Source organism: Passer domesticus, chromosome 4 (assembly GCF_036417665.1).
Source record: "Passer domesticus isolate bPasDom1 chromosome 4, bPasDom1.hap1, whole genome shotgun sequence".
Lineage (NCBI taxonomy): Eukaryota > Metazoa > Chordata > Aves > Passeriformes > Passeridae > Passer > Passer domesticus.
In genome coordinates, this window is record NC_087477.1 from 78,417,483 (window position 1) to 78,434,891 (window position 17,409).

A 17,409-nucleotide genomic window follows, 5' to 3' on the forward strand; every position below is an offset into this window, starting at 1 on the left:
AAAAAGTATTTGATTTTAAGGCTACGGTGGTACCTGTGATGTGTCTCCATTTCATTTTTGGACCAGATTGTGAAGCCTAGGACTAGTCCCTGAAGTAGCCCTGTGTGTCCCAGGTGCCTTTCAGTGCTGCAGGATGGGAGTGAAGACACTCAGAGTGTTTGGATCTGTATCCAGATCAGCCTGGCACCCCTTGGGCTGTGCTGGGCTGGCAGCTGGTGCTCCTCCCCTTTGCAAGCTGTCAGAGCAGCAGCCCTGAGCGAGTGCACCCGTTAGCATGTGGATGGGCATCAAGTCAAGAATTTTTTGACCATGCTTATATAAAGTTTAGCTTATGGGTGCTTTGAAAGTAATGGATGTTTATAAACTTGATTTTTATAGCAGCAGCTTGTTTGTAGTGTCAGTTCAGTGTCTGTTAATAGACTTGGATTTTAATTTTTGCAAATGCCTTAAATAGGAAATGTATTGTGATGTGTTCTTGTGGTGTTTCAGGCCTGACTTGTGTTATAAAGAATTATCAAAACTTCAAAAGAGTAGGAAAGGAAAGTGGCACATAGCCTTTTTCAACTTCACAGGTATTGTTCATTTTTGGTTGTCATTTACACAAAGTTCATGTTCTCACCTCCTGTTAGTACTCTGGATGTTCGTCTGCTCTCTGAAGTATTTTTTAATTAAGTCTTTTCCTGCTGTGACCTCAGCACTGCACATTGCAACTAGGCATGGATGAACTAACAATCCTCCCTCCTAAAAGCAGTGTTCCTCTATGGAAACATTGATTTCAGTCTCCTCCTGTGGGGAAGCTGAAGTGGAAGCTGTGTGTTCCCAGTAATGAGTCAGAGCTTCTGATCTCTGTTAGCTTAGACCTGTCTCCATCCTGTTGCTTTGAATCTTTGTTCTTGACACTTTACAGGATGGCTACTGCTAAAATTCAAGGTTGAAGTTACCTATCACTCAGAGCCAGCTTGCCAAGGTAAAGGCAGTAAGTTTGGGTTAGATTTTCCTTGCAAGGTTTGTTTGCCTGCTGCAAGGTACAGTTTTTCTTTCTGTGCTTATCACTTCAGAGGTTGATGTGTCTCTTGGGCAGGGAGGGATAACGTGGTCCTTAATCCATTCCAACCCTTGCTCCTTTCCTTTTGTGAGTAAGAGACTGAAGTGTAGGGAAAAAAGCTTTTGAAATGAAGTCTAAAAAAAAAGAGTCTGGCAGCAATGATTTGCAGTGAGTAAAGCTGTAATGTGGTGTTACATCCCTACTCTGAATTTAATTCAAGCCTTAATATGTAAAAAGGAGGAGTGGTTTACAAAAATGTACATAGATGAGAGTGACTTAATCTCTCTTCATGACTTCAAGTTTGCATTAGCAGTCCTGTAGAGGAATACAGGACTGGAGCTGTTCACAGCCTCCTGTAAGCTCTTACTGAGTCCTGCTGGGTCTGTTTGCAGGAACAGGGGTTTCAGATCACACTAACCTGTACTAATTTTTATAGGACAGCTGTATCTGTGTATTCAAATGCAAAAGCCCTGAAGTGTTGTCCAGTTCCTGTTCCACCTCAGAACTTTTCACTTTCTGGAGGGTGTTTTAAAAGAGCAGTGCAGACTGGAACAAAGACTGGTGGGTGCTGTCACCTGGGCTGCAGTGAGCAAACCTTCCCTGAGTTTGACCTTTGAAAGGAGATCCCCTTTTCTCCTGCATTTCCTCTGCCTGGTGTTTATTTTCTGACCTGGTCACACTGCTGTTGGTTTCTTTCTTCTTACTAAGTGTCAGGTTATGGCTAGGACTTTTCCTTTGGCTGGAGAAAAAGGGATGGGGAAAGTGCAAATAATGTTTCAGTTCAAGTCTTGAGCATCATCCATGAGACATTTGCCTGTGGGGAGAGGAAAGAAATACATGCATGTAGCTATTTTGAATGACCATTCTTTCCCCTCAGAACTGACAGCAAATCCACTATTTTCCAAGGTTTCTAAGTTATGTGGGAGGTTTCCAGGAATGTGGAACACAAACAGATGTGGTTGATCTCCCATGACAAAAATCTACATGTATTCAATTTATTCAGCACAGCTCAGGATGGGAATCTGATGATGGATAGATTGTGCTGACCCTGCATGTTTTGATGTCAGATGAATCAGAAGGAAGAAACCTACTTACAGGAAGGTTGTGTTTCACTGCCTATTTACTGTTCCAGAGATTTCTGTACTTTTTCCCCTGCCTTAATTTGCTTTTCTGTGTTGAATGCTGCAGAAGCAGCAGCAAGGGCATGGTTTTGGTGGTGGCTTCCAAGCACTTGCACAAAAAGCACCACAAAATTAGTCTGAGGAGTCTGGGAGGAGCTTAGGTTACTTCCCTGTGACAGGTTATCTGTAAATACTTGCACAGACAAAGCTTTTGGACTTCAACTGACCAGTCCAGTTACTGGCTCTGGTGGGGTAATCTTGGCTGTATTATATATCTGGAATTTATTTATCAGAATCCTTTCTCACTCAGAAAAGTTCACTGAATAAGTGAAGCTCTGTATGCTGTAAAAGCAGGGGTCTGTCAACAAATTCTGGATGCTCTGTGTTTTGGGGGCATCTGATGCCTTCCTCATCTTCGCAGGCTTTTTCAGCAACCATTTTGTACTCTTTTTTTTCCTTTATTAGTTGGTTATGCTTAAATTGTGTAACAGCTCTTGCTCTCCCCACCATGAAGTGTTAACTCCTGGCTTGTTTGTCTTTAGCCCATCAGATCCTGAGTTATGAGCTACTCCCTTATTAGTTTGGAGCAAGTGTGCAATTAGGTAGCCTTGACCTCTGAACAAATGCATTCCTTCTGCTCCTCTTTGAATGTCATTCTCCATGCCAGACTCCAGTTTGCCTTGTGTCAGCCTTTGACAGCTTCCAGCCTGCACCCTGCTCAGCCAGCTTACTGGAACTGGAGCCTCTTCCATGTGCTGGATCAGTCAGATCTGCAGGGCCTGTCCAACAGCAGCTCCCTGCATGTACAAACAAGCAGCACCCTTGAGCTGCACCTCTGCACTCCAGCTCAGCCTGTCCTCCTCTTTGTATTAGTGCAAGCAGCAGTCCAGGCTGCTTGCCAGACACTGCCACTCAACCACAAACCTGCCACTTTGCCCTGAACTTGCATGATTTGCTAGAGGTGTGTGCATGCAGGGCTGGAGTTGCTCTTGGAACTTTCCCTTCTCACTGCTGCACTGATATTTGCAATTGCTTCTTAGCGTTCTAGTGCAAAAGATGTTTTGGTTTTGCCTTCTACTGAGATACCTTTTTAGTAGGGGTGCAAAGTCTTCTAAAGAAAATCCAGATTGTAAGTGGATTATAGTGAATATTGCTCCTCAGCTCTACCTGTTGGTGGAAAACTTTACAGGCTCTTTTAAATGCAGGCTGCAGTGCTGGGTGCAGCTGAGCTGGAACTGATCAAGGGACTGTGTGGGAGGAAGAGCTGGCAAAGGAAAGTCAGTGTTGCTTTGGAGAGCTGTGCTGGGTCACTGCCTCTGCTGGAGGCTTCTGTGGTAAAGTCGGTCATTTTTGGGGGATTCAGTGAGAATTTGGGGCAGTGACTACAAAAGGGTTTGTTTTGGTGCTCACCCCAAGCTGTTCTGCTCCTCTCAGCTGCAGAGAGGATTGTGCTGCTTTTGCAGCCAAGGTGGAGTCAGAGCAGTTCAGTGCAGTGTATTGGGTGTATTTGTAAAACATACTAAAATTTAAGGGTCTCAGTGATAGAAAATCTTGTGTAAGAGACAGAAGGACAAGTTTTACCCCCTGGGTATTTTGGGATGGACAACAGTCCACAAACATGTAGGACCTCACTGAAAATCCACAGGTGGAGAGCTGGATTTGCTTTTCAACTCCCTTCCCTGACAGGCTTATGCTAACTCATGATATCTGTTACAGTGCTACTGGAGGTCAAAAATGAGAAGATTTCACTGTGCAGTGGATTTGGAGCTGTGTTCAGGGGGTAATTACCACTGTCAGCATTGTAATTTTTTATTAGAGGTTGATTTCCTGTGCAAATGCAAGACTGCAGAAAAAGCACCAACAAGCAAACCTGACGAAATGACAAAAAAACCCAAACCCAAAGATTTCCTACTCCCAGTTCTTCACTGCATCAATCTTGCCTGGATCAATATTGCTTCAGGACTGGGGTCTTGGTGCAGCACTGCATGGTGGAGCATTGCTATTAGTAATGTCAGGTATTAATGCCCAAATATATATTTTTTATTGCTTGGGGTTTTATTTTTCTCTGTTTATCCTATGTTAGCATTCCGTGCAGTAGCAAGGACATTGTTGTACATGTGTTTGTCTTACTGAAATGCTTTTTTGAATTTAAATACTCATGTCCTGTTTCTCCCTGCAGGACTGTCCCCTGTAGGCTCCCAAGCAGTAGAACAGACAATAAATAATTAATCTCTGGGTCAGGACGTAGCAATTTAATTTGGAAGACTAACAAAGTTTACAGGGATTGCAATGCAGAAGAATGCTTTTGCTCAGTTTTCTGAACAGCTTTCTGTTCAATGTTCATACATTTAATTTTGGTGTGTGTCACATGTCACATTCGATTACATTGAATAGAGAAAAATATTTTCAAGGCAATGCTTCCCATGCAAAACACATGGCCTTTTGTTGGGAAAGAACCCCTGATGCTGCAATCAGATCATTGCACCTCCTCTGTACAAAATCATCGGAAAGACTTGGAGTGGGATGGGACAGGCACTCAGGAAGTGTCAGGATGATTTGTTGGAAGATGTCCAGGCAGTGACTGAAACAGGGATCCTTCTCCTGCCCTGTGTCCTGGTTTTCCCATGCCTCCCAAAGCAGCCAGCACATTCTCAGGGGCAGGGCTGTGGTTTCAGGCCAGGGGTGCACCTAGAGGGGGCGAGATGCAACCTTAAGTTGACGCAGCACGATGGTGGTGGCCAGGAGCTGGAGGAGCAGGAGACAGAGGCCTGCCAAGGGGAGCCAGAGGAAGACAAGACAGAAGGAATCCAGGTCTTTGTGCACTCTGCTGTCTGCAGGAATAGAGAAGAGGGAAGGTCCACAGGTGCTCACTGCTGGTGTTACAGCCAGCTCTGGTGGAGCCAAGGGGGCTGCCCAGGGCCCTGCTGGGTGTGCCTGAGGCACAGAGCTTCCCCTGGCACTGCTGGGTATCCCTGTGGCACAGAGCTTCCCCTGGCACTGCTGGGTGTGCCTGAGGCACAGAGCTTCCCCTGGCACTGCCCAGTGTGCCTGAGGCACAGAGCTTCCCCTGGCAGTGCTGGGTGTCCCTGAGGCACAGAGCTTCCCCTGGCAGTGCTGGGTGTCCCTGAGGCACAGAGCTTCCCCTGGCACTGCCCAGTGTGCCTGAGGCACAGAGCTTCCCCTGGCACTGCTGGGTGTGCCTGTGGCACAGAGCTTCCCCTGGCAGTGCTGGGTGTGCCTGAGGCACAGAGCTTCCCCTGGTCTGCCTCAGGCACAGAGCTTCCCCTGGCACTGCTGGGTGTGCCTGAGGCACAGAGCTTCCCCTGGCACTGCTGGGTGTGCCTGAGGCACAGAGCTTCCCCTGGCCCTGCTGGGTGTGCCTGAGGCACAGAGCTTCCCCTGGCACTGCTGGGTGTGCCTGTGGCACAGAGCTTCCCCTGGCAGTGCTGGGTGTGCCTGAGGCACAGAGCTTCCCCTGGTCTGCCTCAGGCACAGAGCTTCCCCTGGCACTGCTGGGTATCCCTGAGGCACAGAGCTTCCCCTGGTGTGCCCTATGCACAGAGCTTCCCCAGGCCTGCAGTGATGTTCTACTGCTGTCAGCATTTCCCTGGGGATACATGGCTAAAAGTTTTCATGTGTTCTTTGATGAGATTAAAAGCAGACCTGGGCCCTGAGGCCCAGTCTTTTCCCTCCCCCAGTTCCTGGTGTCCCCAGGCATGGGATATGCTCATGCTTTTTACATCTTATTTAGCCTTTCCTATGAGGGATGAAATGATGGAATTTAATCCTTCCAACTCTGCTAAAGCTGTATGGATTTTCACTCTCCCCCCATCCTAAAATATCTGTAGGATCCCTCTTGGTATCAGTGGACAAGGGTCTCCTCCCCTCTCCCTCCCTGCATCCAGGCTACCTGGATCTGGTGTCTTCAGGTCGGAGTCCATTTCAGTGGTGTCACACTGGATGGTGGGTCCTGGTGTGCTGGGTGCCACTATGGTGGTGGCTATAAGTGAAAAGGATGAATTGAGCACGTAGGGAAATACAATAAAAGACATCTCTCCTGCCTTTCTGCTCTCCTGCCTGGGCACGGCTGATCCTGGGCACAGCAAAGGCCTCAGCTCTGGGGGAGCTTCATAGACCCCATTTTGGATGGAGTCTCCCCAAGGAGGGTGTCCCAAGAGCCAAGAGGGAGCTGCAGCCTGCTTGTTTCTCACTTTCTGACACCATCCTCACAAAGCCTGAGCCCCCTGAGCTTGGGGGTATTTTGGAAGCTGTGTGTGCTGAGGAAGGAGGAGGTGGTGGTGGACTTTGCTTGAATCCTCTCGCTTCAGAGGCATTGGTGGGGAAATGGGGATGGGAGATGATGCCCAAGCATGTTTGCCTTTGGGCAGGAGCAGTGCCAGGAGGAGAGGTGGGAAGCAGGGAGGCTGTGGCAGGAGGAACAGTGGGTTGGTTGCAGGATGCCTTGGTCAAGCAAGCAGGGAAATGGGGTTTGTGGGAGGGATGGCTGGTTCCAAAGGGCACAAGGGCAGGAGGTGCTGGGCATTTTGGCAGGGCTGGGTGAGGCTGGGTGAAGGTATTGCTGACCTGGAAGGAAGGCACGCAGGCCAGAGCTGAAGTGCAGCATTTGGTTGAAATTCATCACGCAGAAATAGCTCCCCTCGTCCTGTGGTGTGAAAGATTTCACTGCCAACCGATAGATTGTGCTGCCTTTGCTCGCCTCAAAGCGTGGTGATGTTCTCCGATTCTCCCCAAATGTGGCCCGGGACAAGGCATTGATGAAGACAATGAAGTGAAGGGTCCCACTCCTGTCCTGGTGGATCCAGGATGCCCCATGGCTCTTGTCAGTGTGACACTCCAGCTCCAGCTTCTGTCCCACGCGGAGCTGGGTGATGTCCTTGGGATACCTGAGCTTTATCTGCAGTGACTGGCCATAAATCCCAGGGCAGCCTGCAGGAGAGAAATCCTTGCTGGGACCACTTGGGTGGAGTCAAAGGGTTCTCTGAGGAAACCTCCCTCCCTCCCTTTCTATGGTGTGGTAGTAGAAATGGAAAGGGAAGTCCTCACTGTCTGGATGCTGTGAAGGTTTTGTTGGAGTCCTTGCTGGGATGGTGCATGGAGGGTGCTCAGCAATCAGCCAGCTGAGCTTGAATGATGGGTGCTGCCCTTCCAGCACCTTCTCCGGGATGTTACACCTTCCCAGCTTCTCTGAAGTAATAACCAGTATAAGCTCCCTGTAAACACTAACTTTTAAACATCTTTTTTTCCACCCTTCCGCCCCTCTGAAACCACTCATTGGATCAATCTCCCTTCCCAGCTCAGGTGGTGCTGCAGCCACCTCTCCAGCTGCCCTTTGCTGGCTGAGGTGGTTCTGCCTCTCCCCCCACAATTACTGAGCACACCTCAAGGTCAACAGTTTTGGTCTGATTTTTTCCTTCCTTTAACTAGTTAATCCTATGTCTTGGATTCAGTGGAAGGGTTTTCCTTGCCCCTCCCAGTGAAGGGGCTGCACAGCCCCGTGTCCATACTCACAGAATCCCAGAGTGAGCAGCAGGAGCAGGGCAGGAGCCGTGTCCATCTTCTCCTGGCGTGTCTGTGCTCAGGGCTGGTGCAGGGCAACTGAGATGGTTTTTCTCACTTGGCTTGGGAGGCTGTGTCACTCTTTTGGGAGGATGTGATGTCATCAGGACCCTAACACCAGGATGAATTCAGTTCAAGTTCCGAATCTGGGTCCCTTTATCCTCATCGTTTCTTAGAAGATTTTTTCTGGATGACTTTGCTAGAGATCCAGAGTGATGCTCATGGCTGAGGTGGGATCAGCCACCACAGCCTGCTGTTCCCTTCCCACAGCTTCTGTGCAGGAGACAGAACAGCCCCATGCTTTGGTGCAGACCCTAGAATGCTTTTCCTGGGGATCCTGCCTCCTCTTGAGCACATTCATGCAGCCCCGTGTGCATGGCAGAGCCCACAGTGACACAGGTGTTCCTGGTGTAGATCCATGTGTGTTGTCTATCTCCAAGCACAGATTTCTGGCACACAGATGGGTACTGCTCTATTGTTGTCATTGCACGTTGTTCAGTTCTTCTTTGCTATTGCTCAGCAAAAGCCTTTTCATGAAAGGTAGTTGGTTTAGGAACTGGAACCTGTTGAGACTGCCCCTCGCACTAGGGAGTGTTTTTCCTTTTCTTTGTTTTTAAAACTCGTGGTTCTCTTCTTTAACCACAGGGTCTTATGCTCTTCAAAACCCTTTTATGGTTCACCAGAGAGGGCTCTTGCTGCTGCCACCAGGTGACCACTTGCACATGGGGATGGGTGATGCTTCCTGGCCCTTTGCATGCATAGAAAGAATCATTTCAGCCAAGTGCAAGGGGGTGGGCTGGTGTTTGATTGAGTTCTTTCTTCTGGACTTTCTTGTTAATTGCTTTTCTGTGTGAGTTTGGTTTTTTTTTTAATTACACCTCTGCAAAGAAGCTCTGTTTTTCCTTGTCTGTCAGAAGCCAGGTGCTGCTGAGTTTGATGCAGTTGCTGTTGGGGCTGCTACTCAGAGCATGAGATGACCCAGCCATCTTCTCTTGGAGTGTCTGTCCTTGGGGACAGTGCAGCACAGCTGAGATGATCTTTGTCACTTGGCTTGGGAGGCTGTGCCACTCTTTGGGGGGGATGTGATGTCATCAGGACCCTCTTGGGTAAAGTGACAATGCTTGGCCTCTGTGACAAAACGTTGAGGAAAAAAGGATTTCTGAAGAAATTAGTTTATAGTCCAGAATTTGTGATGTGCTTCTTCTTTTGTTTTATCTGCTTGTGGTTCTTTTGTCTCACCATGGCTTCCTTCCGTCCTGCCCCAAGCCCACTGTGTGCTCAAGTGGCTCTTGCTGCTGCCTCTGGGTCACCACTGGTACTGGCTGATATTTCCTGGAGCTTTGCACACACAGGCTTTCCTGTTGATTATCTTTCTCTGTTGGATTTTTTTGTTTAATTTCTTCCCTTTTTTACTAACCCTTTGCCAAGAAGCCTCTTGATTCCTGGCTCTGTCAGAACACAGGTTCTGCTGTTTGTGCTGCTACCGACAGCTGAGTTATGGAAAGTGGTTTAGGAACTGTGTTTATATCACTGGGCATCAAAATGTGTTGGTGTGGGGAAAGCTGCTGCTGGGGTGTGTGAGGGTCACTGGTGCTGTGTGAGCTGTGCCCTGCAGAGTGTGGGATGCAGGATCAGTGTGCAGATGTGTTGAGGGAGGCAGGAGCCATCCCAGAGCCTCCCGTGTTTGGCACTGGGCTTAGAAGTGATCAGGTGTGTTCTGAAATAACAAACAACCCCTCTGAAACAAATAAAAATTCCCAGAGCAAACAGATCCTGCTTGTATTTCTTCATCTGTTGGAAGAGGCTGTGGGTGTGGGGTCAGTACCAGAGCAGGAGCTCAGTGCCCTTCTGCCTGGGCTGCAGGAGCACGGTGTGATGTGTAATGTGAAAAAGTGGATATGAGAAAATGAGCCAAGACCTAGAGCTTTTTGGCAGAAACACTTTGAGTTATAGCTTTTTAAGTGAAAATTTTTAGCTCACACTAATTCAATAAGAAATTAAGTTGATCTCACAGCCTCAATGTTGGGGCTTTTCTGTTGTTTTTATCTTCATAGTGTGTGTAGTTCTGTGGAGTTGCCATTCAGTATTTGCTTGCTATTGTTTAGATACGCTTATCTAGTCCTGAATTTTTTCTTTTTATTTTTTTTTTAATTCTTACAAACATGTCAGTTTGGAAGAACTTTGTTTTTCTTTTATTTTCTCTCCTTCCCATCTTGTTTACAGAGCAGGAGACTATCAAAGGGCTTCTTCCACTCTTTTTTTGGCCAGGTTTTTATCAGCCCTGTGACAAGATTGCAGAGTACCCGCAGACTCTTTATCTCAGGCACCTTCTCGGCAGTTTCTGGGATGTGGGAGTGTTACTGGGCCCATCAGCAAATCCCTGGGAAGATACCTTTAGATGATTTTAGGCTGCGGTAAGCTGGAAGCTGAAGTCTGCACCCTAATGCTCAGGATTATGTATTAATCACAGGCTTTTCCCTTTCCCAAGACTTTTTCAACCCCTTGTTTATTATCTTCCTGAAGGATTTTAGCTTTTCTGAGACTAGGAACCAAAGAAAAAAAGAAATAATGATCATGAATATGATTAGAATAATTTTATTTTATATCTCAGTTCTTAAATTGCAAGTATACTAAGGAAATATTTACATGAAATACAGATCTGAAAAAACAGAACTTACAGTAGTCCATAACATGTCCCCAGAATATCAACATGTTAAACATCCCGCTTAACAAAAACAATTTTTTTTTTAATTACTCAGGCATTTCCCTCAGAAAAAAAGCAAATCCCACTTTCTTTACTTAGGCCAAACTCCTGCAGAAATAGGTAGATCAGGGGTAGCAGCAGAACAAGGATAGTGTGAGTGGAGCAGTGAACCTTAGCCCCCAGGACTGTAAAAACCTCAAAAGTAAGACAATTAATCCATATTCAGCTTCTCAATGCAGTCTTGTATTCCATTACAAGAAACAATAAAAGCCCTAGGAGAGAGGCACCACAAGAAGATGTGTTGAGTGAGGATAATTATTTCTAAGGCTTTGTGTAGCAAATTCCACCTCTGGCTGCATTTTGGGAGGAAATCACTCAGAGCCTTGAGCAAAGGTCCAGCTCATGTCCTCATTTCTCACCAGCATCTCACGGAGGTGTGTCAGCATCAGCACTGGCCTGGCTCTAGTGCCTGAGCCCTGTCCCTGGGAGCAGAGGTGGCCTTTGAGAGGAGCTCAGGGTTTGGAAGGAGCTGTGCTTTACCCTGCAGCTCCCAGGGAACTGCTGCTCCCTGTCCGTGTGTCTGTGCTCCCTCTCGTCTCCTCAAACCCGTCAGGGCAGAGTGGCTGAGGTGCACTGGCCTTGTGGATAATGCAGGAGATGGATTTCTGTGCTGACAGCTCCCAGGAGAAGATCCAGAAGCCAGGAGGAGCAGATGCTGATCTGTGTTAGTTTGGTGTCCTGGGTTTCGTGGGGGGCTTCCCGTTTGCAGGTCTGCAGAGAGAAGAGGGTTTGGTTTACTCACATGGGAGAGGAGCAAGAAGGCAATTAAGGCTCTTTGAGCCTTGAGCTGCAGCCAGGGACCTCCAAGAGGAGGCTGCAAATTGTTCCTAAATCCTCTTTGTGCAAGTGAAAGTTCTGTCTCCATTTCAAGCAGTGAGAGATAACAGAAGGATATTCTCAAGATACACAATTCTTATAATAATTTAAAAATAAAGTGTTTTTTTTTTTACTTCTGCACACTCACATCCTCTCGTTTAGCCTTTCTCTACATTCAGAAAAGAATGAAGAAGGAAGACCTAAGGGTTTGTAGGGGTTTTTTTGAGTTAAACAGGGTGTTATAATTTCAGAGATATTTTTTTCTTTTTGGAACATGTTGCCTGCAGAGACATTTGAAAGGAGGCTTTCCAAATAGCCAATGTGCACCTAACATTACAGAAATGACTGCTCTCCATCAACTGAGAGTTTTATGCTGATCTAATGAGTTGGGGATTTGGCACCCCTTTTCAGGGAAGATTAATTGGTGGTGGAAAATGAATCCTTCTGCTGCCAGCAAGGATGGCAGGCCAGATCCTGGGGTGCTTTGTAAGGGAGTGAATTGCACTGTTAACTTCCACAGAGCTTCCTTTCACTGAACAGGAGCTGCTCAGAGCAGCAGGAATTTCCTCTCTAAATCAAAACTGAAATATGGTACAATAGCTAAAACCAGAGCTCTGTCAAGTTTAGGGCTGCTGAATGAGAGCCATCCTTGAGGAGATGATTTCCCGAGTCTCCACTGCATCAGGGCAAAGTGGGAGAGCTCTGCAGGGTGTTTTTCTCCCCACAGAGACAGAACATCCTTGCACAGAGCTGGCAACAGGGTTGAGATACGGGAAAAATGCAAACATTCTCCTAAACAAGGCTGCATGAAGAGCTCTTCCTTATCATTTCTCCCCTGGAAAGGCAGACGAGGATCAGGAAAGCACTGGGTGTGCTTTCCTGTGAATATCCCCTAAATATCCCCTGTGAAAATGACAGTCTGTTCCCTTTTACAGACAGTTTAAAAAAATACAGCCTGCCTTCAAAAGAAAAATAAAATTGTAGGGATCCATTTCCTACTAATGTTGGGGAGGGACTGTATGAATTTGGAGAACAAAATGGTAATTACGTCTTGTACTAAAAAACCCATGGATGTATAACAAGGAACAGGAATTTATCTGATTTAGAAGATGCTTTGATTGGCAAAGAATGAGGCTCCAGAGGTGTGAACATGCTGTTCCAAAGTTTTTTGGCAACCCAGCTGTTCCAAGCACTAGCCCAGCCCTGGCTGCCCTTGGGCAGTAGTGGGGATTTCTTGATGTCTTTCTTGCCACAAGCCCCAGGGTGCACAAAACTTGCAGAAGTGGTTCCCTTCAGAGCAGGAGGAGTGAGCAAACCAGCTGCAGGGAGATCCATTTGCAGAAGCAAAATGTGTGTGGGCAAAAAGCATTTCCTCTCCCAAACCAGGAAATTCCAGTTCTCATTCTGATCGTGTTTTCCTGGTCACCCGGGATGAGTTGGGGAGGCAGGAGGGCAAGCATAAAGAAAAGGTTCCTGTATGCCCTAGAAACTGGGTTAGCCCTCAATCTATTCCTGTCTGCACTGGTGTTTCTCAGGAGAGCCCTGTGAGGTTCCAGCAGCCTCTCTGCTGCTGTTCCTCAGTGCCTGGTGGGATAACAGAGGCAGGAAGCCTGGTGCTGCTGGTCCTGCATGGTGCAGAGGGGAATTTGGGGTGCAGGAACTTACATGTAAACCATGGGGACAACTAAACAGGCAGTAAAGAAATCAAATTAATGGTTTGGGGAGGGAAGGGATGAAACATGGTCACTCCCAGGCTCATGTTGGGAATGGTGCATTGGAAGCACAGAAATGTGGTTGGTTATGAGCACTGGGTGATGCACAAAGTTTTTGGGCTGCCACAAACACCTCCTGTCCTCCTGTTTTGTGTCTGCTGCTGGGTCAGAGCTCAATGATTTGAATGACTTAATAGCTGTAAAACCAAACAAAAAGCCCAAACAGATAAAAACCCCCAGACAAAACCAAAAATAGAGCACAGGAGAACCTTCTGTTCCGTTTTTGGCCTTAAGTCATTGCTCAGGCTCCTCCCAACCATCTTCTATCAGATGAAGAATTTTTAGGTTGCTTTTTGGCACCTGCCTCCTTTATGTCTTGAGGGTGAGATGTTGCCAAGTTGAAGAGGAAAGTGCCAGTCCCTGTCACTCACCTCTTACACCTGCATCTTCGTCTTCTGGTTTCTAAGAAAAGAGAGAAAATGTTTTAGTTCAAAGATGCCAAGTGACAGCTCAGGAAAGAAACACTCCAGTGAGATAGGGCTGATGCTCCCCTGCAGCTGATATCTTTAATAACAGATAAACCCAACCTATTTTTGAGGAAATCCATGCCAGGGAGTGGTGCTGCATCTCATGTTACCCCAATAATCCACTTAAATATTTCACTCAATCTTTGAGGTGTGTAGCAGCAGCAGGGAGAGCCTGGGAATACTGAGGGTAAATGATTTCTCTTTGCTGTCTTCAGTGCCTTTGGCACGTTGCTGAACATCCCTCAGCAGCAATAATTTCTGCAGCAGGTGAGTGGCAGTGACGCCACATCACAGGCACCCAAAGTAACAACGCTCTTCCCCATTTTAGCCTCTGTGTTGGTACTTTGGGGTAGATTCAGCCAAATAAAATGCCCAGCCATTAACTTTAGACTAAGGTAAAAATGTATCTTGAAGGATTTGGAAATTGGTGCATTAATTAACTGCAGCTAAGGGGTTTTCACTGACCATAATGAAGTTTCTCATCTGGTTTGAGCTTGAGATGCTACTCCCAGCATTTCCTGGACCATATTTACTCTGTTAGGTCAGAATGTTTCAGGCCCTGGCACTTTAACCTCCGACACACCCATTTATGAGCCAAGACAGTTGGTAGAGTAAGTACTGTCTCTTTCTAATCTATTTTACTTCCTTGAAAGTTTTTTTCAACATAAATAATTTTGCTGTGTGACTCTAAGTTGATAATTCTTTTTCATCCTAATCCTGCTGATGAGGATTAAAATACAGACACTGATATTAACAGTGGTCCTTGTCTTGCATTGCCTGTGTTCTGGTTATCAGCTGATTATCCCAAAACTGCCAGAAGGTCCATCTCCCTGAGGGCAGGGCTGTGGGCTCAGGCCAGAGATGGATCTAGAGAGGGTTGTGGGGAGCCTTACGTTGACACAGCACGATGGTGATCACCAGGGCGATGAGGAGCAGGAGGAGGGCACCTGCCAAGGGGACCCAGATGAAGATGTGACAGAAGAAATTCCGATTTTCCTGCATTCTTTCCTCTTCTGGAAAAGAGAAAATGGAATGTCCACCAAATGCTCAAGACAGTTCTGATGTCAGCATTTTTCTAGGGACTCGAGGGAGGATAGGTGGGCAAAAGTTTTCTCATGTTTTCTGCTGAGGCTAAAAGCAGCCCCACCCCAAAGGCTCTCCTCTCCCTCCCCTATTCCTGGCGTGCCCAGGCATGCTCAAAATTTTTATATCATATTTAGCCTTTCTTAGGTTGAACGAAATATTGGAATTTAATCCTTAAAAATGCTCTGTGGATCTTCTCTCTCCCTCCCACTCCCAAAACGCCTGCAGGATCTCCCCTAGTATCAGTGGACCAGAGTCCAGCCCTTCTCCCTCCCTCTCTCCATTCAGGTTACCTGGATCTGGAGTCGTGAGGTCGGGGTCCTCAGTGGTGCCACGCTGGGTGGTGGGTCCTGGTGTGCTGGGTGCCACTGTGGTGGTGACTACAGGTGAAATGGATGAATTGAGCATGTAGGGAAATACAATAAAAGACATCTCTCCTGCCTTTCTGCTCTCTTACCCCTGCCAGGGCACAGGTGCTCTTTGGTTCAGCTCCCGGAGAATTTCCAGGAGCCAAATTTGGAGGGGGACTCCCCAAGGAGGGTCTCCCAAGAGGGAGCTGCAGCCTGCTTGTTCCTCACTTTCTGACACCATCCTCACAGAGCCTGAGCCCCCTGAGCTTGGGGGTATTTTGGGAGCTGTGTGTGCTCAGGAAGGAGGGGGTGGTGGTGGATTTTGCTTGAATCCTCTCCCTTCAGAGCCATGGGTGGGGCTGGGGAAGTGGGGATGGGAGATGATGCCCAACCATGTTTGCCTTTGGGCAGGAGCAGTGCCAGGAGGAGAGGTGGGAAGCAGGGAGGCTGTGGCAGGAGGAGCAGTGGGTTGGTTGCAGGATGCCTTGGTCAAGCAAGCAGGGAAATGGGGGTTGTGGGAGGGATGGCTGGTTCCAAAGGGCACAAGGGCAGGAGGTGCTGGGCATTTTGGCAGGGCTGGGTGAGGCTGGGTGAAGGTGTTGCTGACCTGGAAGGAAGGCACGCAGGCCAGGGCTGAAGTGCAGCATTTGGTTGAAATTCATCACGCAGAAATAGCTCCCCTCGTCCTGTGGTGTGAAAGATTTCACTGCCAACCGATAGATTGTGCTGTCTTTGCTCGCCTCAAAGCGATGTGATGTTCTCGGATTCTCCCCAAATGTGGCCCGGGACAAGGGATTGATGAAGACAATGAAGTGAAGGCTCCCACTCCTGTCCTGGTGGATCCAGGATGCCCCATGGCTCTTGTCAGTATGACACTCCAGCTCCAGCTTCTGTCCCACCTGGAGCTGGGTGATGTCCCTGGGAGACTTGAGCTTTATCTGCAGTGACTGGCCATAAATCCCAGGGCAGCCTGCAGGAGAGAAATCCTTGCTGGAACCACTTGGGTGGAGTCAAAGGCTTCCCTGAGGAAACCTCCCTCTCTATCTGTGGGCTGGAAGTAGAAATGGAAAGGGAAGTCCTCACTGTCTGGATTCTGTGAAGGTTTTCTTGGAGTCCTTGCTGGGATGGTGCATGGAGGGTGCTCAGCAATCAGCCAGCTGAGCTTGAATGATGGGTGCTGCCCTTCCAGCACCTTCTCAGGGACATTACACCTTCCCAGTTTTTCTGAAGTGACTCCATTTGCACTTCTTCCACCCTTCTCCCTCCCCTCTGGAACCACTCATTGGATTAATCTCCCTTCCCAGCTTAGGTGCTTCTGCAGCCACCCCTCCAGCTGCCCTTTGCTGGCTGAGGTGATACCACCATTCCTTCCAAACTTACTGAGCACACCTCAAATTCAGCCTTTTTGGTTCACTTTTTACCCCCTTAGTTATTTATCCCAATGTCTTGGATTCAGTGGAAGGGTTTTCCTTGCCCCTCCCAGTGAAGGGGCTGCACAGCCCCGTGTCCATACTCACAGAATCCCAGAGTGAGCAGCAGGAGCAGGGCAGGAGCCGTGTCCATCTTCTCCTGGCGTGTCTGTGCTTGGGGCTGGTGCAGAGCAGCTGAGATGGTTTTTCTCACTTGGCTTAAGAGGCTGTGTCACTCTTTTGGGAGGATGTGATGTCATCAGGACCCTCTTGGGTAAGGAGGTGATGCTCGGCATCTGCGGCGTAAGGAGGAAAAAAAGATTCCTGAAGAAATTAGTCTGTTTTCCAGAGTTTATATATCCTTATCAGCTCTTAATGGTGCCTCAATGCTTTTTCCTGGATGACTTCCCTGGAGATCCAGTGATGCTGCTCATGGCTGAGGTAGGATCAGCCACCATAGCCTGCTGTCCCCAGCCCTCTGGGGACCCACAGCAGCTCCAGCTCTGCAGAAGTTATGGATGAGTCCCATGCTTTCAATGCAGGCTGTACTTTGCTTTTCTTGGCAGGGATTCTACCTCCTCCTTAGCACACTCAAGGGGTCTCATGTGGATGGTACAGCCCACAGTTTTGTTCCCCAGCAAGTGAGACACAGGTGTTTCCTGGCATAGACACACAGATCATTTATCTCCAAGCACACGTGCTGCTGGCACACAGCTGGGTCCTTCAGGTGCTTGATTGTTCTCTTTGCAATTCTTCTTTGTTTAATTCTTCTTTGTTTAATTCTTTGCAATTGCAAATTCTCTTCGTGCAGGGCAGGTGGTCTGTGAGCAGAAACTTCATGTGAGTTCCCAATGTCCAGCATGTGCTTTGCTTTTTGTTTGTTTTACCAACTTGTGGCTCTCTTCTCTCACCACAAGTGTTTCCTCTCTGCCAAAAAAACCCCCTTGTGTGCCTCAATGGCCCTTGCTGCTGCCTCTAGATGACCACTGGCAGGTGGGGATGGGT

The 17,409-nt window shown here is 47.8% G+C and overlaps 2 protein-coding genes across 2 annotated transcripts; both read right to left on the minus strand.

Annotated features, from left to right (window-relative positions):
- Positions 1-2,990: 2,990 nt before the first annotated feature.
- On the minus strand, positions 2,991-9,563 carry LOC135299656 (T-cell surface glycoprotein CD8 alpha chain-like). The gene is made up of 4 exons (XM_064418995.1): positions 7,696-9,563; positions 6,751-7,113; positions 6,077-6,166; positions 2,991-4,997 (listed from the first exon to the last, which is right to left on the minus strand). The coding sequence occupies exons 1-4, from the start codon at positions 7,739-7,741 to the stop codon at positions 4,855-4,857; spliced, it is 642 nt and encodes a 213-aa protein (XP_064275065.1). The 5' UTR covers positions 7,742-9,563; the 3' UTR covers positions 2,991-4,854.
- Positions 9,564-10,322: 759 nt separating this feature from the next.
- On the minus strand, positions 10,323-17,379 carry LOC135299654 (T-cell surface glycoprotein CD8 alpha chain-like). Its single transcript, XM_064418992.1, has 6 exons — positions 16,513-17,379; positions 15,603-15,965; positions 14,939-15,025; positions 14,456-14,575; positions 13,467-13,497; positions 10,323-11,218 (listed from the first exon to the last, which is right to left on the minus strand). The coding sequence occupies exons 1-6, from the start codon at positions 16,556-16,558 to the stop codon at positions 11,173-11,175; spliced, it is 693 nt and encodes a 230-aa protein (XP_064275062.1). The 5' UTR covers positions 16,559-17,379; the 3' UTR covers positions 10,323-11,172.
- Between the last annotated feature and the right edge of the window lie 30 nt (positions 17,380-17,409).